Genomic DNA, 25,572 nt, shown 5'->3' on the forward strand with positions numbered 1-25,572 from the left:
GTTTCATTAGTTTCATTGCTTATTGGTTGAGGTGCTAGATCGATTCCTAGATTTTCACATTATAAATCTTACAAGATTTCATGATTTTTTAGTTTAATGTTTGTTTATGAAACTACTCTATAGTTCATTTTTTCCAGATATCCGTACATAATTTTTGAGCTTCGCTACCTATGGATGTTGACATCCTTGTTTTCTTTTAAACAGGAGTCATAAGGGATAGGACAATGGATGATAAGTTAAAGTACACAATAGTAAATATTGTAAACAAAATTACTCTTTTGTACATTAAAATTATTGGTTTTAAATTTGCTAGTTTATGTAACTCAAGCGATATTTTTGTTTTAAATCCCAAAGTTTTTATGTTAAAGAATGAGAGAATGTGTTTAAAAAACCTTTGGGTGCCTGTTTATAATTTACAGTCCAATACCCCCTCTTCTCCATCAAATCTAAAACATACCTAACATTTTTTTATGATTGGCCCCGCTGTTTATAAGGTTTTAGTGAACATACATACTTTTATAGCCCAAATTTTCTAATATGTGTTTTTTAGAACATATTTAATATTTATATTAGTTTTAACATAAGGTTTTAATATGTTAGGGCGAAGTCATTAGTATTTTGGTATCTTTATCTTTATTTTAAAGTAACAGGATGTGTGTCTGTCTGTCTGTGTATACCAAATGATCTCGATAACTTCTAAACCGATATTGTTCTCCTAAAGATTGAAGCTTCTCACAGGTCCATGGAAGATATATATATATTTTTGGGGGGGAGGGTACCACCACTCTGCCAATAGTTATCCCCCCTAGAAAAATTACCATCTCCCCTAAAAAAAAATTTCTAATTCAACTGTTCTATGTAGGCTTTTAAGAATTATGATTTCAATTTTGATTTCTAATTAGTAAGACATATTACTTGATTTACTGCAAAATTTAGAAAATTGTGAATGAATCATTCATCTTATTAAAATGTAAATTTCTTTTTTTTGTCTACGTATTATAGCTTCTTGTCTAACTATTGTAATTATATTTATTTTGTCATTTATTTTGATATTGGTCGTAATTTGTATGATCTAATGAACCAGGTGGTTACGAGTTTTAATCCTGTGCCACACCAACCCATACAGTGGGTCTCAAAGTTTATAATAATCACAGCAGATTTGAGGTCTCCCTTATGATGTAATTGTAATGTTATTCTATGAAAACAAGGATAGTAGGAACCACAGTGATATAGTAAGGTCAACTAGTTAAGATTTCTAAATTCCTTGCTTTGGCTATACTCGACTTTAATTCAAGTATTAAGGGATAAGAAAAAAGCAGAATCCAAAGTCATTTTAAATATTACTTTTAGTTAGGTTTACCAATAACTCATGCCGCCATTCCTTAGATTAAAACTTTTGGAGAGCATAAATGAATTTGGATTGGGTTGTTCAAAATAACATTGTACAAAATTACCTACGAATAGTTTAATCTTCAGGAGGCGTGATTTAAAAAAGAATGAGGGTTATTCAAATTTAAATTCATCGTCTATTACCTCACATTCCCAGGGAGGGAAGGGACATTGGAATGTAAATAATACTGGTCTCTGAAGTTTTACAACTTCGTTTTCTCATTCATTTGTTGGCTTAAATATTTGGAAACCACCTTAAAATCTTTAATTGGGTTATACAGACTAATATTGACCAAACTTTCCTTCAATGATTTTAATCTATATAAGATGTAGTTTTAATTTGAATTAAGGGTAAATTAATTCATCGTCCATCTTCTTGCATCTCTTAAAATTCCTAGGATTCCAATTTTTATGAAACTTATACAAGAAGCAAAGTACAGTCTTTCTACCGATACCTTTATTACTGTTTTGCAGTAGATTAGCTATTTTTATTATATTCTACGAAATAGTATAAATAGTAGATTATAGTAGCAAGTCAATTATGAAACTTGTTAATTTATGTGTCTGTCTGTCGGTAACTAGAAAATATGACGGTTTGATTATTCTACTACACTTTATAATATAGATAATTTGGGCTAAAAACAATTTAAATTTCATTGCCCTATATTCAATTTTGTTATTGTTAGCTAAATTCTAAAAATGAGTTGTATTTAATAAAAACCCTCTTATGTCCTTTTTTAGTGCAACTATTTAACGAGAGGACAAAAAGACATATGTACGTGAAAGAGAAAGAATGATAAGAAGAAGGAGTAAAAAAGAGAGTAAGAGAAAGAAAGAAAGATAGAGAGAGAGAGAGAAAAGAGAAAAAAATAGATAGAAAGAGAGTGAAAGAGAAGAAAAGAAAGGGAAAGAGATAGATAGACATGCAAAGAGTGATAGAAAGATGGAGATAGATAGATAGATAGATAGATAGATAGATAGAGATAGAGAGAGAGAGAGAGAGAGAGAGAGAGAGAGAGAGAGAGAGAGAGAGAGAGAGAGAGAGAGAGAGAGCGAATGAGAGACAGAGAGAGAGAGAGAGAGAGAGAGAAAAGAGAAAAAATAGATAGAAAGAGAGTGAAAGAGAAGAAAAGAAAGGGAAAGAGATAGATAGACATGCAAAGAGTGATAGAAAGATGGAGATAGATAGATAGATAGATAGAAAGAGATAGAGAGAGAGAGAGAGAGAGAGAGAGAGAGAGAGAGAGAGAGAGAGAGAGATAGAGAGAGTGAGAGAGAGAGAGATATAGGCAGATAGAAGAAGATAGAAATATTGAGTGGGAGAAAATGCGATAAAAAGTTAAAACACAAAAAAACCTAAAGAGAAAATCAAAGTAGGTAGATAAAAGTGGAAAAACGAGTGTTTGTATATATATAGAGATAGAAAGAAAGAAAGAGAGAGATTGAGAGAGAAATGAAAATGAGAGTGAATGCGATTAAAAAGATAACAGACAAAAAAAGAGAACAAATTTTATACAATCAAGAACAATTTTGTTCAAAATTTTACAATTTTCTTGAACAGTAATTGAAGAGTTAGATGTCTTTTGAGTGTTACTTTAGTTAATACTTTTAAAGGGTATTGCATTGAATAAAACAAAGTATCTTCACTGTAAAAATTTAAGATATTGTTAAAGAAGTGAAAAAGATTAAATGAACATTATTTAGTTGATTTATTACATAGAAATAGCGACTACGACCCTCAAGGACGTCCAAGCTTTTTTATTTGGGAGGAGTAAAAAAATTTAAAATTGTGAAATTTTGAGGCGCCTACGGCATCCCCAACTTCATTTTCAATTTTAGTTTTTAAAGAAAAAGTAAAAAAACAGTGGGGGATTTTTTCAGAGGCGATTTCCCACCCTCAAAATAGTTATAAACCTTCCATGGCCCTAAAAGAAGCTTCACTATAAGGGAGAACCCTATCGGTCAACCGGATAGGGATATCTTGAGCTACAGAGAGACAAACACACAAACATGAGGATAAAGTGAATTTTTGAATGGCTACATTACTTAAAACATGCATTAAAATCTTAAGTAACTTTTTTTTAGATAGTACAAAAACATTTAATTGCAAACCATAATATTTTTAAGTTGCTGTTTTTTAACCTATTTTAATATTAACAAGGATGACAACATCCATAAAAGCGAAGCTCTGAAACGATAGGACAAAAGGGCATTAACACTTGTATAGTGTCAGAACTGAATAATCAGAATATAAATGTATAAGAGTCGAAGCAAAATTATGAGTAAATTTGTTGAAAAATTGCTTGATGCAGGATAATGTTTAAGGACATACTTACATTTTTAGGATTTGATTATAGAGTTGCTTCGCCTTTAATATTGTACTTTGTTGTCCTTGAAATCAGTATACCAAAAATCATATAAATCGGAAAATTAGATCATATAAAAATTTGTTGTTAAAAAAGTGAAAAAATCAACATGTTAAAAATGGACGTACGGACATTCTGGTAACGATTATAGAGTTGCTACGCTTTCTAAATTGTATCTAACTACTATAGGGATCACCATGCAAATTTTAAATCGATAGGTCAATTCTAACGTGCCTAAATTAACGAAGAAAGCTATCCGTGTGTGACGGACGTACGGACGGACGGACGTACGGACCGATCCTAATTATAGAAAAGCTTCGCTTTTGATAATTATAAAAAAAGCTTCACTTTTAAAAAATTACACTATTCTAAGCTTAAAGATAAATTTCAATTATTTTGTCTCTAGTTGAAAAAGATATTTATAATTTTTCATACTTTTCCACTAATAATTTAATCCATTTAGGGGATAATTTTGTTTATCAATGTTAGGGGTGTAATAGTTAGGGTTAATATAAACAGCTTTCCGCGGATATTAAAATGAAAAATTATAAGATTAAAACCAGTTATGTTAGCACGAGGGGTCAAAGGCCCGATCTAACAAAAACGGTATTAATCTTATGATTTTTTATTATTCGTGGAAAATTGTCTATTATACGATGCTACACATGATTTTTCAGAATGGCTGATATTGATCGGTTTTGAAGCCATACTGGAAACCAATTTATTTTCCATAGCTTTACCCCTCACATACCCTTTACTTTCGTGATATTTTAGAAATTTCTTATACATATCATATACCTTATTTCTCAAACCTAATTATACATAATAATCTATAATACAAAGTAGAACGATGTCTGTCTGTCTGTCTGTTTGTTTGTCTGTTTGTTTGTAGCGAAGGATCTCGCTAACCGCTGAACCGATCGGGTTCTCCATAACAGGGTAGATTCTCATATGTCCCGGGAAGGTTTATAACTATTTTGGGGGAGGGTACCACCACCCTTCCTAGAGAAATTAAATTTTTTTTTAATTTCTCAATTTTAGAAAGAGAGTTCAACGAAAAGCAAACGTCAAACGTAAAATTTTTTTTTACTTTTTCTTTTAAAATCTAAAATAAGAAATTGAATTATTAAATTCGACTCTCTCCTCCTCAAATGCCCCTAGAGGCCTCTAGGGGCGTAGCCGCTAGTATTATATATATCCTTAAACATGGCCTAAATCCCATTGAAATTAAAAGTTAAAGCCATTGAATACATTGACTTAAAATCAGGTTTGCGTTTGTAGAGTGTTCCTTCTATGTTTATAACTTGCGACGTTAGTGTATAATGTTAATGTGTTTGTGGCAGTAATATTGAATGATAGGAAAATTGTCGATAAGTTGTCTTAACCAATTAAGTAAAGACGGTTCCTAGTGCTGCTTTGTCAGACACATAAAAAAAATAAACGTAGTCGGAATGTCATGGCCCAGAAACATTAGCGAGATCAGATAGAAATATATATAATGAAAAAAAGCAAATTGTTGGCAACCGTTTAAGAGAGTTTAGGTAACAAGGAGAGAGACATCGTATCTCTTTAATATTGTGTAATCAAGTGTAGAACCGGTTTTCAGCGATATTGAAAAATTATGTATATTCAGTTTTCTGTGTAGCCTGTGCCTTCGAGGCTAAAATATTGGTTTTAATCTTATAATTGTACATTTTTATATCCGCGGAAAGCTGTTCATAATACAATGCGATTAATAACTATTGTTGTATGCTACCTGATTTTAAAAAATTACAACATTGTATAAACATATATTTGTTAAGATGGGCTATATAGATTAAACTCAGAGGTCTACGTCGGACCATGGTCAGTTGAAAATTGATACTCATTAAGCAAACATATATGTACATGGTGATTTCAATTAAATTGGCTTGAATTTTGTTGTTTCATGTAATAGTGATTTTGACAACATACATTAGCTATATAACATTAGTTATAACAAGAATAAAAACATTCATACAAGCGAAGCTCAACAAATCCAATACCAAGGCACATGCTATAATATTATTTCCAAATCCGAGCAATTATTTTAAGCAAATATTTAATATCGAGTACTTACTTGACTTTATTACAAAGATGTTTCACTAATTACATTTGTACCGAATAAACTTAGGAATCATCATTTCAAAAAACATAAGTAATTGAAGAAAACTTCGCTTTAAAAAAAGCTTTGATTCCCTATTCTGTCGTGACTTGCCTGTACAAAATATAGAATAAGAAATACCTAATCATTATTGTAATTTTCATATTTGTATTTCTGATAATTTTTTCTTCCCTAATTTCCAGTTCCGTTCTCCATGGATCTAAAGGGATAAGACAATTGCCAATAAATTTATGTGTATTCCAAATGATGACACACTAAATTACCCCTTATGTAGATTACATTTATTGAAATGATTGGATAGTCAACTTATTGAACCAATCAATAAATAAAAATCCCCAAAGTTGTCAAGCTAACGAATAAGAAAACATTATTATAAAACTTTGGGGACTAGTATAATAAACAGTCCAATGTAACCTTCCTCCTTGTATTACAGGGCTAAAATTTTACATAACATCAAGTATACAAATATTACTGCAATAAAATATACATGTATCATCCACTAATCCTAAAATAGCTTTGTTTTTTAGCTTTAAGACAACGAAACCCAATCTGTACCACTTTTGCACGACACAACCCAATCTGTCCCGATTTTGTATCACTTTTGAAAAGTGCGATTCCAGTTACGTCATATACGTTTCGGGAAAGAAAAAGGGAAGGGGGGAAGAAAATCTCTTCAAAAGAGATGGGAGAAAAGGGAAGAGATTTTCTTCCCCCCTTCCCTTTTTATATGACGTCACAGGAATCGCACTTTTCAAAAGTGATACAAAATCGGGACAGATTGGGTTGTGTCCTTTTGCACCATTTTTAATTCCTGTGATGTCATAAAAATGCGAAATTCTCCATGTTCTTTTAGGGGTTTTCTTTCCCTCTTCTCCTCTCATCTCCCTCATTTTTATGACGTCACAGGAATTAAAAGTGGTACAAATTGGGCTTAGTCTCTAAGACTAATTATCGCTTAGAGTTAATTCTAAACTTTGTTTTCTATTTTCAGATTATTAAAATGATTCGACCTCGAGGTAAATAACAAATATATTTTGAAAAAGTGTTTAGACAGATGTTTCTAAGATATCTTACTATTGGTTTTGTATTACTTTTAGGCTATATTTTTACTACATTCGCAGCTAATCGGATCGGTCCGAGCATCCGTCTGTATGACAGATTAAATTTTAAAGAATTTTCTATTTAATTATTCAAGATGGATGACTTAGTTTCATTGGTAGATTCCCCTATATATATTTTGTATGTTTAAAATTTAATGATATTTTAAACATTTTCTTGATTTATGTTCTTGTTTTCTTCCATATTCATTATTTTTTTGTCTGTAGATTTCCTTAAATTAACCAACATATGACGTTAGCTTTTCTTTCTTTTTCTTTCCTTTCAGTTTCCATTACCTCCCCTCTTCCTATTTCTCTCTTTCTCCTTCATTTTTGTTCACTTAACCCCCCTCAATTCTCCTTATGCGCTACTAATGAACATAAATGTCCTTGTTAACTTTTAGTTTCTGACTGTTCTGACTGTTACAGAATTTGAATAAATATCTATTCATCTTATATTTCTAATACATATGTTCTTTATAGGTTTATCAGAATTATTGTTACTGTCTACCTGTATGTACCTTGTGGTAGCAGATGGATCAGGTAGCTTAATGTTGAACCTTATTTATTAGGGATTGTAAGAAATAAGACAATGGATGATAAACTGATATACAAAAATACTATTCTAAAAGTTCGGACACTGCTAGTTTTAAAACTTCAATTTAAAAACTACTAAGAAGTAAGACAACGTTAGTTATAAAAATTTGAAAGATAACGACGTAAATATCAGACATGGCCATTGTCCCCTTAAACTATGTTACTTGTCCTTATACAAAATTAACAGGATGTCTGTCTTTGTGTCTGTGCCGAAGGATATTGTCAACTGCTGACCCGATATGCTTCTCCGTTGCAATGTAGCTTCTCATTGTTACACGGAAGGTTTATAATTATTTTTGGGGAGTTACCACTACGAGGTGTGAAATTTTAAATCCCCTATTACTGGGTATCTAAAACCGGGGCTATCTGATACCTCACTCATATATAAAATGTTAAAGTTTTCACAAACCTTCAATTTTCAACAGTATTCTCAATTTTTTAAATTTCTTTTTTTACAGGACACCATGGTGCTCACGGAGATCATGGAACCGGGGGCCATCATGATCACTCTGCAGCCCATGGGACACATCAGGCCCATGGAGAAGGTCATGTAGCACACTCACCCCACTTGGGAGGCCATGAGACCCACCAGCCCAACGTTGCTCATCACACAGCTCCTGCAAGCAATTATAGCACACCAAGTTATAAGGTACATTTTTTGCCTTTTTTATACCAAAAAATATAAAAAAGATAGTTTTGATATAACCATTGAAAAAGCATCTTTAATTTATTATTTATCTTTGATTTATTAATTTAAGAAAAAATCTTGGTTAAAGAGACGTTTAATGATAATGAAAGAGCTATTTGTAATATCACTTAGTAATTTTATTGAAAGTTTTAATAGTTTTACTTCTAAGGCACCTTAATAAATAAACATTAAAAAAAGATTTTCTTTTAGACAGAAACATATACACCAACAGTAGTAACTACATATTCATCCAGGTAAATATTTTTCCCTTTTTATAAGGATATGACAAAACTTTAAAATAACGCATCCTTGTTTTTCACTTTTATTTCAAATTTTTAAACATTATATTATATAAAAATTTTAATTCTCTAGATTTTTTAAAGATAATTAGTAATTTTTAAAAAAATATAGGTGTAGATTACCTATATATTATACATAAGGTTTAAACAAAATATTAATGTTAAATGCCTACCCAGAGATGCTGATCAACATATAGTAAAAAGAATAAAGTTAAATTTAAATTTTTTACAAAGTTTTTTTTTAGCGGCTGCAGCAAAAGTTCCGAATCCAGTTACGTTGTGAAGCAGCATATTGATGAGTTAGATTATCAAATTAGTACTCTCCTAACCACCATTCCTCAAGCCATCGATGAAGCCAGGTTAGTTTTATTACAGGGCTGTTGGGATAGGTTAATAAAATATGAATTAATTCTCTCCTAACCTCCATTACTCAAGCCATAAATAAGGTCAGGTTAGTTTTATTACAGGGATAGGTTAGTAGAATATGAAGGGAGGGGGGAAGTTCTGACACATTTGCGTACACCTGGTGTATAGGCTTTATCTTTGGACTGAGAGGTTAGGTTATTAGGAATAAAATCATTCTTATATGATGAATTTCCCCCAGATTTAAGATTTTTTGGCCTCCAGGTTCCGGAGCTCCAGGCCTCCAGGTGGTCTCTGTACAGGTAAAAATAAAAAAAAGTCCAAAGATAAAGCCTATACACCAGGTTTACGCAAATGTGTCAGAACTTCCCCCCCCCCCCCCTTAGTTCTTTCCTAACCTCCATTACTTAAGCTATAGATACGACCAGGTTAGTTCTCACGAATTAGAGGGATACTGGAATTTTAATTAATCTCCTCCACCCCTTTTTCTTACAGGGGGATAGGGATAGGTTAGTAGAATATAAATTAATTCTCTCCTCAAGATATAAATATGACCAGGTTAGTTCTCAAGGATTAGAGGGATAAGTTACTGGAATATAAATTAATTTTCTCCTATCCTCCATTCCTCAAGCCATACATGAGCCAGGGTAGTAAGAGGGATATCGTTACTGGAATATGTATCAATTCTCTCCTAACCTCTATCCCTAAAGACATAAATGAGGCCAGGTGTGTATTGTCTACCTCTTTCAAAAAATTTTAAAAATTTGAGTGGTTGGTTTAGTTGTTTAGGTTGGGTTAGATTCGATATGTGAATTATACTTGTATGAACTAATATATTTTGCTTTTCAGGACAGCCATAGAGACCAATACTTTGGCAGTAAATAGGGACGTTCTGATTACTGGTCTTGCGTGTTTACTAGGAGGTACGCTTCTTTTTTTTGTTGTTCAGTATCCTACAAAAATAACTACAGAATCTAAAAATCCTATTAAAGACATATAAGTTTTGAACACTGCTAGTTTTTACCATTAAATTAGGATCAAATATAGATTCCCAAAGTTTTAAAGTCAACGAATAAGAGAACGTGCTTATAAAACTTTAGGGATCTGTATAATTTTCAGTCCAATGTTCTCTCTCTTTCCTTGAAAAAGTAATTATGAAGCTCTTTATAGTGCCTATATAAATGACGTCTTACAATATATTGACCAATGATAGTTCAATACACAGACTAAATCACCATTGGTAGGCCAATACACATTTTAATTGACCAGTTGTAGTCCAGTGTGACGTCATTTTTTTATAGACACTATAAAAATCTTTAAAGTCGTCATAGAACGTATCAACTAATGTTATGTATATTCTAGCTGTATCTGGTTCCTTTGGTATCCTCCACGGAGCTTTGGGCAGAAGTTTAACACAAGCAGAAGCCATCTATCTAACAGCTATGAATTCATGGGGGTAGGTTATCCTTGTTATTTATCTTCTATCAACGCTACTCTATGATTTAATGAGAGTCGGTTACGAAAACAAAGTTGAGTATCGCATATTCAGACATCATCCTCATTCAAAAGTCCAAACACTTACACACACAAAATACTCATCCGCATAATTAATGAAACATTAACTGAATATAACAACAGATATTCTATATTTTTCCTGTAATCCATACACTTCATGAAATTTTTAGTTGTTAAGCTCATCTATAATTGATTGTGTCTGTATTTCTATCTTTCTATGCCTTCTGTAATGCGGTGTAATGTGGTGGGCACATTTTTATTTCTTCCCTCTTTTATTACCTCCTCTCGTTCCTTCACTTACTTAGTCAACCCTTTCCATTCATTATCCTTCCACTTCCAATTGATTAAGTTCTCCTTCTTCTTCCTCATCCTTGAAAAATACCATTGTTTTTTTTTTATAATGGATATTATCGTCCTTGTTTTGTTATGGTTACTGGGGATCCTATCTGCCAGAACTAAATGTAGAATAAGTTGAAAGCTGTGCTACTTATGGATAAAACTGTTCTTGTTTTAGTTATGGTTACTGGGGTTCCTATCTGCTAGAAATAAATGTAGAATAAGTTCAGAGCTGCGCTATTTATGTATATTATTATCCTTTTTTAGTTATGGTTACTGGGGACCCTATTCTGATGGAACTTATTGTTGAATAAGTTCAAAGCTGCGCTACTTATGGATAAAACTGTTCTTGTTTTAGTTATGGTTACTGGAACATAATGTAATATTATTTCAAAGCTGTGCTATTTATGTTATTATATCCTTTTTTAGTTATGGTTACTGGGGACCCTATCTCCTGGAACTGAATGACGTCGATCCTGGATGCGGAGTTAAGGATTATGAGAAGTAAGTTGGAATCATGGAAAGAAAACTAAGTGCCGAGTTTCGTCGTATTTTCTTAGTAGTTTTTCTCCTATTTCTAGCCCCTACGGGGCCTATTTCTTAACCCTCCGGAGTAATCATCATTTACCTAACCTTGCATAAACTAACAAAAGTTATTGTGAAAATACGCCGACACTCGCTACTTCGTTTTCTTTCCATGAATATTTTAAAGTATTAGGTTTTTTGTTTATGTAGCCAAAGATCTGTGATATAGAATAGGTACCTGATCTATTTTATGTTTTTTTCCTGAAATGCCATTCAACTTCTAAGTTAAAGAAAATATTGAAATAGTAACTACTACTGCTTTATAAGACGTTTGAAAAGATATACACATTTTTACCACACAAATTTAAAACTCTAGGAAAAAGGGCTTGCAAACAAGTGGTTGTTTGTTTAACCTTTAATATTATCCAAACTAGACGAGCCTAAGTAATGTATAAGGACGAAAGCCTGATCCATAAATGACATATACGTGGCCTGATCCTTAAACAAACATTCTGAAATAATTATATTTACTTTTATATTACATGCATACGAGTATAACTTTATAAATTAACCAACTTGGATTAAATGTATACACCGTAGCCTAATCATTAAATTAAGTGTTTTAGCCTTGTCCTTAAATAATCATACAAATCGACTGGTGTACGAATAATACTTTATAACCAGCCTTAATCATGTTTATATGAGTAGTCTGATCCCTTAATATTAATTTCTAAGGCATAATCCATCAATACTATTTAATTTAGGCTTGTTTACGAGTATAACTTTATAACCAGCCTTGATCAAGTGTACGGGCCTAGCCTGGGATCTGGAGGCTACGCTGGCCACAGCGCGGATGACCGTCCGGAACTCAGGAAATTTTACAATCCATTATTAATAAGTAGATCAGTTCATTGAAATTATAACAGTCTACTGTTATTTTCTCTCTAAACTGTTTACAAATTGTTTTGATGCGACACTTTAACAACAATTGTCCTTAATTAAATATTATTATTGACTATTACGGCTGCAATGTCAGCCGTTGTGGTTAATAGTAAGAAAAAGGTTGAATGTCCTGCACAACTGTTTATTTGCCTTTGAGAATATAGTGACGCTTACTCAAGGATTTAAAGGGATAAGACAATGGCCGATGAATTGATTACATCCCCAATGATGTTACACAAAATTAACTCTTCTGTAGGTTACAATTGGTGGTTGAAGCGTTTAGAAACTTTACTTAATGATCCAACCAATCAAAATTTCAAAAAGCCCCCAAAATTGTTTAGCTAACGAATAAGAAAACACAACATTATTATAAAACTTTGGAGAGTAGTATAATAAACAGCCTAATGTCCCCTTCATCCCTGCGTATCCTTATGTGTATATGTAGACTTCGCTTTTTATTATTAACCCCCATAGACGGACTGACACAAAAAAGTTAATATTGAGTTGCTTTCCTAAAAAAAGAGATAAAATGGATTTTAAAATTATTAGAAAATATTATGTTGGTGAGTTTACACGCAAGATGAAGTTGGCCCTGCATTGTATAACTTCTAAGGTGTCAAGTTATTTTTTGTAAAACAGCTTCTCTATAATTAAGGTTTGTCATACTGACCGAACGTCAAGCATAATCATAAAGGTTCGTGAATAAATATAGAAAGCAGGACTCAGCAGCCGCGTCTACAGTTGCTGCTGAGGCTTATTGTAATGTAAGCGTCTAAGGTTTGCTGCTTCGATTGAATTAAAATTTGATGACGGAGTCTGAGGGTCAGATTGGCAGCGGGCGGTTGATTCATCCAATCTGCTTAGCTTACCCAAATACATGAAGTTATATGTTGTAGTTACTTCAACTACTCTAAGCTGTTGTATTACAGCTGCTAAAAAAAGTCGCTTCGTCATTCGGCTGCTTGTGCCAAAGGCCCAAAACATGCAGTTATGAGAATGACTTTCAGACAAAGTTCATGCAATCAAAGGGTGTGTTGTCTATAGAACATTTGGCCCTAAAAGTGATCCCCAATCAATTTAGTGTCTCCTAAATGCAAAAATTTTGTCATTGTTAATTTTGTTTCTTTTTTAGAGTGGAAGTGTGGAGGAGGCTCGAACCGTGACCACCATGATTGATAAATACAATAATCTTGCCAATAGAAGACTTGAACTTACTTCTAATGTTATGTCTTATTAATAGGTTTATAATATTATATATGGCAACCTTTGTCAACCCATTTTGCCTTTACCTTTTCTGTTAGTCAATTGTCTTTTTTTAGGATGTGTAATAATGTCTTATAAAAGTTTATAATATCAGATGTGGCAACCTTTGTCTCTATATTTTTTTTTAGTTAATAATATCACTAGGGTGAAGAGCAAACTCATTTAAAATTTCCTAAATTGGTCTTTTTTAGAGTTAGGGTTCTTGGAGTCGTTCCTTTAATCCTTTGTAAAACCAAGTAAACCCAATTTCCTATGCTAGTCTAGTAGAGCAAGACCTAATTTCCATAATTGTTGACAGGTGGAAAGATAATGGCATAATAGTTATGACAAGTTTACATTTTTGCCTAATTAGATTAATTAGGTATTGTATTTTTCCTCAACGAAAACTCGAGTAAAATGAGTTGGAAGATAAAAGCTTGAGGAAAGCAAAATACCTTTTTTTTCGTATAAAATGTTTAATTTCATACTATAGAGTACCTAATAATTTGAAATATTTAATACCTTTAGATTGTTAAAGAATCTCTTTATTGTTTTCAGGAACGGATAAATATGTTTAAAATTAATCATTTTAGTGGGACCCTTATATTGAATCTAAAAATAATTGTTTTAAAATAAAAAAAAGGGCCAAGGTATATTAAGCATATCTTTCATGTATTTATTAGAACTGCTTAAATACTTAGTTGTCTACCTATAGATGAAACAAGTTTGTTTTTAACTTAAAATGTAGGTAATTTCAAAAATAATTTTTTACATATTTCTCTCAATTCCCGAATTGTTATTTGTTAAGTTTTATAATAAATTGTTTAAAATATTTGTTGATTTATTCCTAGGTATTCAATGAATAAAACAATAACTGATGAATTGAGGTTAATTACACCCCAAATTAGGATAAACAAAATAACCCTTTATGTTATGAAAACTATTGATTCAAAAGTTTCAGCGCTTATTGTTGACCAACTAAGCAAGGTTTAATGAAATTGCCCAAAGATTTAACTATTCAATAGAATTTGGTACCTCGAAATCAATACTAATGATGTAGAACACTACAGTTGAAGTATTGCAGACTGACCAGTGACCAACGGACCAATCTACGACTTATATAGTAGCTTTGCTGCTGAATCAATAAACAAACAGTGCAAATTAAGATAGATTCAACCATTTTATTTTGTATAAAAATATTATCAGCCTAAAAACGACACTATTAGATTTTGTTCATGGCAGCAATGTCAACAGACTGGACGTAGTCCTCGAAAGCTTCGATCTTCTCCTGGAGCTCATCAACGGAAACTTTAAGGTCCTCAACAACGCACATAACCTGAAAATAACAAGATTAAAATCTTTACTTTCTTTAAATAAGATTTGTTCGTTTGTCAGCCCATCGCTGAACAAATAAGATTTTATAAAAGATGCTATAAAAGATCAATATGCTATAAAAGTAATTTTTTATGCAGATTCCCAGAAGCATAGAACAATTTACCAGAGCACATAAATCTTAGCTACTCTACATCAAAGGATTTCCTATATGTAAACCTATTAATCAATATGGGGATTTCAATTGTTCTGAGATCTTAAAGGACAATTCAAGTTCTTTATATGTCAAAAACAAAAGAGATTCAAACCTGCAATTTCTTGATGCCATATCCAATGGGAACGAGCTTGCTGGCGCCCCATACCAGACCGTCCATCTCCACGGACTTGACACTGGCCAACATCTCGTCCATGTTGGTCTCATCGTCCCAGGGCTTCACGTCCAGGAGGACAGATGTCTTGGCGATGACGGCGGGCTTCTTGGACTTCTTGGCGGCGTAAGCGGCCAGTCTCTCCTCGGTTACTCTCTTCTTCTCCTCATCATCCTCCTCATCTTCGTCGGAGCCGAAGAGATCAACGTCTTCGTCATCGTCATCAGCAGCAGCGGCAGCAGCCTTGCCGGCGGTGTAAGCATCAGCGCTCTATAAAAAAAAATTAACTATAGAAAGTAGGTCAAATAGCGTTTAAAGGGTGTACTTTATCACTTGAACAACTATAATTTAAATGGGAATGACATCAATGTAAAGTATAAACAAATATAAAAGACGTATTATTTAAGCCAGCCGCTTATTGAAAAAAAAAACAATCGGGGCAGTAAAGTATAAATCACCTCCCCCCCATCCCTAATATATCTACATGTCGTTCTCAGGATTGATACTACAGTCAAGATGACAAGAGAAAATTGTTAAGACGCTGATGTTTAAATATTCTATAAACTTTTTCGCTGGTCAAATTAAGATCAATTTATTACATCCTAGTCTTCAAATGGTTTATCATCATACCTTGGAGGCCTTGGCAAACTGTTTCATGCCCTCACCGAAGGACTTGATGTGGTTGTACCATCTGAGAGCGTGGGGGGTGTCGGAGCCTGGGGCACCCTTCAAGGCCTGGAAAACAGCGGTGTCAGCCTGGCTTGGAACATATCTAGAACATAATCATACAGAATTTTGGAAAACATAGCATTATCTTTATCAGGATAATTTCCTTAAAATAAAAAGAGGGTATATCAACCCTCCTAATATAAATCTCCCCCTCCCAATAATGTAAATTTGTTCCCTAATACTTATACTTATAATAACCTAGAATTGGATGGTCTAGAAAACAAGGCAGCTTCAAGCTTAGCCAACTTGAACGACAAAAAAAAATATTAAAGCTGACTTACCCTTCGATATAGCTATTTTCGGCAAGGTACTGGTCAAGGGCCTTGACGCCAGCAGCGGTCTTAAGATCTCCAAACATTTTTATAAAGAATTATAAATAAGATTCACAGGGACACGTGTAATCCGGCTTCCAGCTTAGAAAGGAAAGGAAGAGTGAGGAAACAGGGTTTAGATAGTAATTTTTTGAGTTTTTAAAAATTGATTATTTTTAATCCCTCGCTTTAATCTATTAGAAGATTAATTTAACTGGCATAATTATTTGTAGTATGTAAAATATAGTTCATATATTCATTTATTTTTAGTAAAACAAAGATAAAATAAATTATTTGCAAAAATGTTGGCTACTCCGTCAAAGTGTAAATTAGGGTGCCACAAACTTTTTATTTATAAATATAAGTTTTATTATGTTGTTCTTTTTTTAACTGAGAGCTTTATTAAACTAAATTAAATAAAATTATACCCAACTAGAACAAAAAAATTAAAGACAAAAATAATTCTTACAATTGTAATATGGACAACAACAGTGTTGCGGAGCCGGAGCCGTGGAGCCGCCATATTTTGCTGGAGCCGTAATTTTCGTTTAAAAACGGCTCCAGCTCCGGACTAGATAAATAAAGTAATTTATTATAAATTATAATTTGGTAACTCTGTTTTGTCATGTGCAAATGCCCTTTTTAAGTTTTTCAAGTCCATTTTTATCGAAAATTGAACTTTTAAAACCTTCAAAAGTCAAAAATAGACGTGGGGAAAAAATATGTCGAGTTTTTCTTGATTTTAGGTCAGAGCCGGAGCCGGAGCCGCCATCATCACAGACGGCTTCGCGGAGCCGGAGCCGCACCAAAATCAAACGGCTCCGCAACGCTGGACAACAACAACAAACTTGTTGGTCGAACCTAGCAAGCTATCCTTTTTTCTTTAGATTTTAAGAAATAAGCCAAACATAAGCAATTGTAACATTACAATGAGAAATAGATATTTTATGGTTAATTTCAAATAATTTGAGTCCCCCTAAAGAAAGCAGAATCGCATTCATTCAAGTTGTCACAAAACAGACTGTTTTTTAAAATTTTAGTTTTAAAAACAATAAAACAAAGTTTTAGATTCCAATTAGTCAAGATAGTAAGTTTTTTGAATAAAATAAAAGCATATAAATTTGATTTTAAAGAACAATCTTTTACAAAACACTTTTGATTTAGAGGCAAAAGGAAGGTTTCGTGTAGCCGCTTCAAAACAACAACAATGTACCCTGGGCAAAAGAATTTTAACAATTTTCCCCAAGATTGATGGCGATTATTCTTGTTCGGCATTATTATTTGTGTCCAAACAATAATTGTGCCTTGCTCTTAAAAATACTAGAGTAAATAAAATTTATGTTTTTGAAATGAATTTTTTTTTCTTTGTTATTTATATAGTTTAAACCTGTGAGGAAAATTTATACAGAGAAAACTCATGTTTAAATTTGAATTTCTAGCAGACCGAATTGTACCAAGTAGAAAACCAAAGAAGAAAAATCAATAATTTTTGTTCTCCTCTCTTCAAATTGAATTGTATCCCATAGGAAGAGGTTGGATGGTTGTCTGGTGGGGAATATTTAGAAAAGGGAAAAGCTGGCCCGTCAGAGGTAACCAGAGGCGATGCATAAACAGATATGCCATAATAATCATATCATCAAAAGTCTTAATTCAAAGATCTTTTAATTCTTCAAAACTTCGATTTATCATATTATGTTTTTTAGTGGCGCAGCTACTCATCAGGTAATACAACATAGTAGATTAATCTAGGGACATGACAAACAATGGACAATAATTGTAGTCTGCACTAAATTCTTACATGTACAATTAATTCTGCATATGTTGCTTATGATTTTTTTTCCAAGGGAAAGATTGGTGTTTGCTGATTTAATTTGTCGGCAATTGTCAAATCACTCTCTTATATATATATGATAAAAATTTAATTATAAAAATCTAGTATATATATGGCTCCTCTGTCAAATCTAATACTCCTTTTTCCTCTCCTCTTATAACTTTTCTCTATCTTATTCTCGGCAGAAAATAAGAAAACTGAGAAACATGAAAGGATGGTTTTGGGATATTACACCTACCCCCCCCCACCCCTTGATGTGGGAGGGGGGGGGGGGGCTCCGAAATATAGAGAAAGGCAATTTAGTTGTTGTTTATAACTTGGACAATAATGTACTACTTTTCGTTTATTAATTTATATTTCATTTCAGATATGACATAATAGAAAAAAATGTAAAATTAAAACCAATTCAGTGAAAAAAGCCAAATAATTGTTAAGAAAGAGTGATGTTAAATATTGTCATTCTAAAGTGAAAAAAATGACGTCTTATACTCTGTGTGTAGTCCCTAATTGGACTAAATTTTGTTTTTGCTTTTTATTCATGATACACAGCAGCAATAGTGCGTACAATTGTACGGAATATTTAAATAATTTCTCCAGAGTTATTAATTACAGTAGTGAATTCAAACAGTTGAGTTTCTCTAACCAAACTTATTTTAATTTGACTCTAAATTCGTGTCTGCTTCAGGAATGTGAATATTTTTTTCTAATTGCTTTACTTTGATTTTCATGGTTTTCTTAGGAGGGAAGGGATATATCATTTAAATATTACCTTTCTATTGCGTGTCAATCTTTCCGCAGGTCAAAAATTATACCTACCTTCTCTGAAAATTGTGTGTTGATTTTTTGTTGATAATAATTGCAGGAATATTAAGAAGACAAGAGAAAAATTGAGATAAAAATCGTTTTTCTTGTTATATGAAAGAGATTTCGTAATTAATATTTTAACCTATTCAAAATTGGTAGGTAGATTATTCAACAGTTAATTTCAATAATAGGTAGTTAATTCTCTTCTATATTTCATTTAAATTCTTAATAAAAAAGTACACATTTTACCAGGCGGACACCGTAAACGGTCGAGGATCTGAACTTGTTCTGGAATTAGTGAAGCAAACCGAGAACAAACCTATCCAAAAGTGTTGCAGAAAACCGTGTGACACGACCAAAGTACAAGCCAAGGGCCATTTTAGCCACATTCTAAAAGACATTGAAGAGTTTAAGTTTAACTATGTGGAGGGCCAGTACTTTTTTAGATTCAGAAATTGTTCGTGTGCCGGTGGGACCTGCTTTACGTGCAAAACTTTACACTGCACGGATGGATATACCTTCGGGGATGTGGATGATGGATTGTCCATCGCCGATGGACTGTCAGAAAGTTGTGGAAACAAAAGTTCATCGTATCTGACCACATTCACTACCTATCCATCCATTAATGAACTATCAAGTCATGATGAAGTGCTGACTACTTGTAATCTAGAAATAAACATTGCATTTCCCACCTGCTTGGGTATTATGCCATATTCCAGCGCCCAAGTCACAGTATATGAATCTAACGATGAAGGTGTATGTCCAGATAGTTTTGATGGTCTCAATATTGCGGATTCTGCCGAAGAAAGAATAACTTACTGCAACAACTCGTTGTGTCCTCCTGTATATAGTGATGCTGAACTAGGACTTGTTACAACTAATATTGAATCTAACACCAACACAAGCTATTGTGTCTACCTGAAAGAATCAGGTCCACAATGCTATTCCAGCACAGATCTATGCTCCGTCTATTTCTACTCCCCCGTACACTGCAGGGAGCCGCACCGTCCTACCCTCACCTTCCTGCCACTGTCGGAGCCGATCTTTATTGGTTGTGTGTGTGGGGTGTTGTTGCTAAGCCTCCTACTGCTGCTCTGGACCGTGGTCAAGTGTAAAAAGGAGCAGACGACGCCCAACCCGTCCCCGGAGCCGGAGCTTATCAAGAACAGAAACATGCCCCGCTCCCTAACAATTGACGAGATGGAGCACATTTGTCGGCTGCGCCACCAAGAACTTGTCCTTGTCTATTTTCCCGACTCGGATAGGTTTAAGAATCTGAACCGTCTGTTCAAGAACTGGCTGATGTCACTGATCACACTAAATGTCAATGATGTGACAGATATTTACGATGAAAAGTATACAGACGGACCGGATGGAATTTTAAAGAATCCTGACACCTGGGTGGCAAATCTGTTAAGCGATCCTGAAAGGCGGGTAATCCTGGTAACGTCAAAGTTGGCATATGAATGTTTGCTGTACATCAGGAAAGGTGTTCAACCGCCAAAATTCGCTCTAGACGACACACACAGTCAAATTTTGTTTAGCATCCTTAAATTTCTCGACTCAGAAATGTTCCGCGGCAACTACCGCCGGCTGATATGTGTGCGTTACGAAGATTTAAAGATCTGCAGCCGCAAATACGGGTCGGAGTCGTTTAATATTGTTCCTGGTACTGAGTACGTGCTGCCGCCTCACCTAGAGGACATAGCCCGCTGGATACATCCTATCGAGGCGAAGCCAGGCCTCTGGGCAGATCATCGGCCGCAAGTCAAACAGTTCTTTGATGCCCTCCGGGAATATAGACATCACGAGGTATTTTATTTTTATTTTATCTATATAAGGTACCTACCTTAATAAGGCTATCTGATTATGCTATGTCGAAAAAGTAATGTTTATGTTTATAAAAAATAAAGAATCATTTTATTTTGTTTAGTGAAACAAAATCTGCAAAAATATTTTTCTGTAACATTCTCCCAAAAGCCATTTAAACGTTGTAAAACAATAATTGTTGTGCAATCTTTTTCTCAATTCATTGAAGAAAATAGTGCAAAGATGTAGTTCCATGAATTGAATCTAATGAGTCAAATTACTTAGCTTAAGGATGTATGATATTTTTGTTATGGTTTGGTATGGGCAAGTGAGATATTAGCTTTTACCAAGTAATTTAAAAGTTACCCTTCTTTTAAAATAAACAATTTCAGTAAAAAATAAATATAAAGCAAAAACATTAAGCGGATTTAAACTAGTAAATCCTATAAGTATAATGAAAATATCATATGTATCAAGAGTAGGACATGTTTGGGAATTATTTATCGCATCGTAATATAGACAACTTTCCACGGATAACAAAATGAAAAAATTACAAGATTAAATGAAAACCCGGGCCTACAAAACAGATATTGATTTTATGAGTTTTATATTTTTAATCCTGGAAAATTGTTTATTATACGATATATTACATGATGTTTCAGTATGTATGAGAACCGATTAATTGTAATCACGCGGATATTAACCTGGTTTTGTAGCCAAACTGAAAAACAAATTCTAATAAGAACTCCTTTTTTCCTCCCCACAAAATTATCACTCTATAGTTAGGATTTGCTTTACTGTCTGCAGATTTAAGTTTCATCAACTGCGTTATTATGGACTGGGAAAAAGTATCTAAAAATTACAAAAAAGTTATCAAATGTATTTATAAAAAAACATCTTGCTAGGTAGGTACCTACCAAATAGACTTTATTATAAAATTTTAATTTTTCTATGAAACTGAATACCTAGTAAATTTTTCGAATAATTTTGACATGAAAATATTTTTTTTATTGAAATAAATACTAAATGAAAATTATATTGGGACTTCTGTTCAACGTTAATTTTTGTATATATTTATCCCTGTCTCAGTGTGTTGCCAAAACTATTTGATATCTTGCAAAGTTTGATTCCAGTATATTTCAAATTTACAACTGCAAAATCTTTTAAACCAAATCTGGACCAATCTAAACTTATGCGCATATTTTTATAAGCACGGCTAGTCTATTTGTAGGGCCTGTCCATATATTCGACTGTTTGTCATTCTTACCTAGTCATTAATACAGTGATCTGAAGGAATAAGACAATGGACCATAAATTGATGTAATTCCCCAAAGAGGATAAACTATATTTCCAAATCTGATGATGAAAATCTACCGATGAAAAACGGATTCTACCTTCACAACTTCTGTTAGATAATTCTCTCCAGAATAAATATCATCTTTCTCACTCAATATCTCTTTGATTTTCTCATATTTTCTTAATCTGTCTTTGTTTCTATTAGTGGTCAATGTGTTGAATTAAAAATTCTCATTATAAGGATGACAATCAACTAAGCAGAAATGTCTAATTGTGCTTTTATTATATAACCCTAGCCTGAATATGACAGATGTCCTATTTGGTTTGGCTTAGTATCTGGAATATAAAAGTAGGGTCGAATAGGTTCCTTATTGCACTTTTGCGGCGCCGTTGTTAGATTTATTCTATTTAAACCCTGTTGCATACAGTACGCATAATCAGACAGGCATTTTACTTGTATAATATAGTGTTATTTTTTTATGGAATAAAAGTATCGCTTAATTTAACCCACTAACCATTGACAGAAATTAATAATCAAACCGGTTTTAACAGCATAATTTGTTGAAAACCATGAAATTTTTTTTTCTGATACAAAATGCCTTACGTCATTGAAGAAAATGATAAATAGATTATTAATTTCTGTCAATCGTAAGTTAATTGAATTAAACAATACTTTTGTTCTATATAAAACACACCTTATTAGAATGTACCAAAAACATGCTTTGCCATCTCATCTCTCTAAAGTCTACTTAGACAAGCTAACAATATTTTAATCTAATGAAATATTTTTTTTTTTCAGGACAACATATTTACAGTTTCCTTCTATGATGGTGAGAACGGTCCACTCATACAGGATGATATCAAGAGTGAAATATACTGAAAATCTTCAACCAGAGCAGTACAGATAATCAGCAGGATAGCTGGGACTATTATGTGTGGTGTGTGTGTGTGTGTCAGTGAGTGAGTGTTGTGTACTTAACATTTCTAGCTAGACGTACTCAGTGACGGAAACTGGTGTTCTGATAAACAAATAATGGTGGTAAAATATCTATTTAGGATTTTTAGCAATATTTCAGTTCTATTGCAACTCACTTTTGTAGCAATATAGAAAAACCAGTTTATTACAAATGAAAGGTACATTTTTTACGTTGATGACAATAACTTATTTTAAAAAAGCAGTGCATCTCGTATCAAATATAATCAGTTTGCACTTGGTCAAGTTTGTCTTCATTGCGAAATGAAAAACTAATACTAAGCCTATTTCTCTTTTTTTTTCTCATGAACCTTTAACTTAATCTTGTTTGTGCCAAATTAAATCTTTTCTGCACTGTTCTATTTGTTTATCAGACCACCTATCTCCATACCTGGCTATTTCACTGGCCACCAGCTCAAGTGACCAGGATCCAAATGTAATATGTAATCAGAACATTGTAAAGGCCAAAAGCAAAATCAATTCAAAGATTTTCTTTTGTCTGTGTTTTACCATGGAAAATGGAAGGTAAAACCTGAATATTTTTTTCAAGAATTTCAGGTTTTAACTCTGTTAACCCTGTTTTACCTTACCTGTTGTAAACCCTGTATGTTATTATTTTAAAGGTGAAGGAATTTTTGCCACTAACTCGTAATTTACTCCTAAAATCAATTGACTTACGAGCAGTTGGCATAGAAATCCTCCTCCACTTACTAAATTTTAATTTGATTATTTTCATCTTGCTTTTAACCTTGAAATCTAAATGGTCCAAAAAGTTTGAAAATGCATCTATTTTTTTACAGCTTGATTTCTGGTATATTAACTTAAATTCTCTATCATCTATAACTACCCCCCCGCCCCCCTCCCTCCTTACTGGCATTTTACAATTTTAATTATAGCCCCCCTAGACGGACTTATGTTGTGAGGCTTAATTTTTAAAGAAAACTAGGCATTTGGGTTAGCCTTAACCTAACCTTAAAACTTAATAAAAAAAACAGTTTTCTTCGACAAAAAAAAAATAAATATTAATTGGTAGTTTGGAAGTAAGGGAGGGGTTATGGCAGGGTTGTCATTTTAGGCGGGCGCTTTTGGGCGGGCAGTTTTGGGCGGGCGGTTTTGGGCCGCCCAATATAAGGTCCTTTTGGGCAGTTTTGGGCACCCCCCATTTAGGGGGAGAGAAAAAGGGGAGGGGGTTAAAAAAGAGGGGGGCGAGCCTATTTTTTGGGTGATATCCTTATACTAAAGTACAGGATGTGTGTCTGTTTGTTTGTTTGTCTGTGTGTTTGTACCGAAGGATCTCGCTCCTTAACAGGGTAGCTTCTTATAGGTTCTGGAAAGGTTTATAACTATTTTGGGGGAGGGTACCACCACCCTCCTAAGAGAAATCGCCCCTAGAAAAAAATTACACTCCCCCCAAAACTTTTTTTAAAACTAAAAATAAAAATGGGGGGAGGAAACCCACCCCCTCCCACCAAAAAAAAAAAATATTCCCCCCCCCCCAATTTTTTTACTTTTTCTTTTTAAATCTAATATAGGTAATAATTGGATTATCAAATTTGACTCTCCCCTCCTCAAGTGCCCCTAGAGGCCTCTAGGGCCGTAGCCGCTAGTTAACTATATAAATTAGTACCTAAGCTTTTTTTGTATCTAGAAAAGGATTTCGCTAACTGCTGAACCGATATGGTTCTCCTTTCCAGTGGAGCCTTTATAGGTCCTGAGATGGTTTTAGGCTATTTTATTTCTAATAATAAGTCTAGGTATGGTTTTAGGCTATTTTATATCCTTTTTATATGCTTTTTACGACATTTGCCCAAAAAAGGGTGCCCAAAACCACTTTTGGGCGCCCAAAACCCGCCTAAAACCCTTTTGGGCAATTGGGCCGCCCAATATAAAAAAAAGTGCCCAATTCGACAACCCTGGGTTATGGTGATCTCTTAGCGCAATAATATTATATTTTGCCAGGTTTCTGCAATCTGTAAGTTGCCAATTCTGTAAACTTTAATTTTCACAATAGAATACCTATTCTTTCTTAGTCGAAAAAGAAAAAAAGTTTGTTTTTAGGAGTTTTGAATCTGTGCATATTGAACCAAATTTAGTTGAGAGAAATGCAGTATTACCAATATTTCATGGACATAGCAAAAGTAAAATATTAAAATGTTTAAGAATTTAGTAAAAAAATAGATGGATTGTATATATCAGTAAAGGAGGGATATTAAAATGTAAATTACACTGGTACCTTAAGTATTAAAACCACTTTATCTTCTTAGTTGACTCAATATTTGGTTGGTTCCAGATTATTAGTATCCAAACTTTTCATACAATAATTTTAAACTTCATAAGAGGTTATTTTTTCGTCATCACTGCACTGGGGATGTTGTATATACATTTATCGTCTATTGCCTTACCCTATTAGATTTCTTGTAACCATAGGATTTTAACTATACAATTTTAATATTGAATTGAATATTACCTAATGAGTTTTTACTTACTCCTTTATCTACACCATTAAACTTTTGTTTTAATATTCAGTTTACAACTTAATATTGTTAATTCTAATTATTCTCTGTTAAACTCATTAAAATCAACTATAACTTGGCACCAAGCACTAGATTTCAAACTT

General features: G+C 33.2%; 3 protein-coding genes across 3 annotated transcripts; 2 read left to right on the top strand and 1 right to left on the bottom strand.

The window, feature by feature from the left end:
* The first annotated feature begins 6,893 nt into the window (after window positions 1-6,893).
* LOC145317407 (uncharacterized) lies at window positions 6,894-14,334 on the top strand. Its single transcript, XM_080158484.1, has 11 exons — window positions 6,894-6,914; window positions 7,479-7,538; window positions 8,051-8,241; window positions 8,491-8,534; window positions 8,825-8,938; window positions 9,792-9,865; window positions 10,305-10,398; window positions 11,223-11,297; window positions 12,083-12,188; window positions 12,808-12,873; window positions 13,393-14,334. Exons 1-11 carry the CDS (start codon window positions 6,899-6,901, stop codon window positions 13,495-13,497), a joined length of 945 nt encoding a protein of 314 aa, XP_080014610.1. The 5' UTR covers window positions 6,894-6,898; the 3' UTR covers window positions 13,498-14,334.
* Window positions 14,335-14,663: 329 nt separating this feature from the next.
* Window positions 14,664-16,706, bottom strand: eEF1beta (elongation factor 1-beta). Its single transcript, XM_080158485.1, has 4 exons — window positions 16,213-16,706; window positions 15,833-15,974; window positions 15,143-15,472; window positions 14,664-14,838 (listed from the first exon to the last, which is right to left on the bottom strand). Exons 1-4 carry the CDS (start codon window positions 16,287-16,289, stop codon window positions 14,725-14,727), a joined length of 663 nt encoding a protein of 220 aa, XP_080014611.1. The 5' UTR covers window positions 16,290-16,706; the 3' UTR covers window positions 14,664-14,724.
* Window positions 16,707-17,934: 1,228 nt separating this feature from the next.
* LOC145315492 (uncharacterized) lies at window positions 17,935-23,999 on the top strand. The gene is made up of 3 exons (XM_080155473.1): window positions 17,935-17,964; window positions 19,130-20,689; window positions 22,782-23,999. The coding sequence occupies exons 1-3, from the start codon at window positions 17,935-17,937 to the stop codon at window positions 22,860-22,862; spliced, it is 1,671 nt and encodes a 556-aa protein (XP_080011599.1). The 3' UTR covers window positions 22,863-23,999.
* Window positions 24,000-25,572: the final 1,573 nt, after the last annotated feature.

The sequence above is a fragment of the Acartia tonsa genome, chromosome 4 (assembly GCF_053477335.1).
Source record: "Acartia tonsa isolate MP-2025a chromosome 4, ASM5347733v1, whole genome shotgun sequence".
Taxonomy (NCBI): Eukaryota; Metazoa; Arthropoda; class Copepoda; order Calanoida; family Acartiidae; genus Acartia; species Acartia tonsa.

Bases quoted from the DNA above. Each gene is read 5' to 3' on its own strand.
- LOC145317407 (XM_080158484.1), top strand. The intron at 10,399-11,222 runs GTAGGTTATCCT...ATCCTTTTTTAG, and splicing joins ACAGCTATGAATTCATGGGG to TTATGGTTACTGGGGACCCT. The intron at 12,189-12,807 runs AGGAAATTTTAC...TTTAAAATTATT, and splicing joins CGGATGACCGTCCGGAACTC to AGAAAATATTATGTTGGTGA.
- eEF1beta (XM_080158485.1), bottom strand. From the start codon at position 16,289: ATGTTTGGAGATCTTAAGACCGCTGCTGGCGTCAAGGCCCTTGACCAG. The intron at 15,473-15,832 runs GTATGATGATAA...TTTTTTTTATAG, and splicing joins AGTTTGCCAAGGCCTCCAAG to AGCGCTGATGCTTACACCGC. The intron at 14,839-15,142 runs GTTTGAATCTCT...TGTTATTTTCAG, and splicing joins ATGGCATCAAGAAATTGCAG to GTTATGTGCGTTGTTGAGGA.
- LOC145315492 (XM_080155473.1), top strand. From the start codon at position 17,935: ATGTTTTTTAGTGGCGCAGCTACTCATCAG. The intron at 17,965-19,129 runs GTAATACAACAT...ACATTTTACCAG, and splicing joins GTGGCGCAGCTACTCATCAG to GCGGACACCGTAAACGGTCG. The intron at 20,690-22,781 runs GTATTTTATTTT...TTTTTTTTTCAG, and splicing joins GGGAATATAGACATCACGAG to GACAACATATTTACAGTTTC.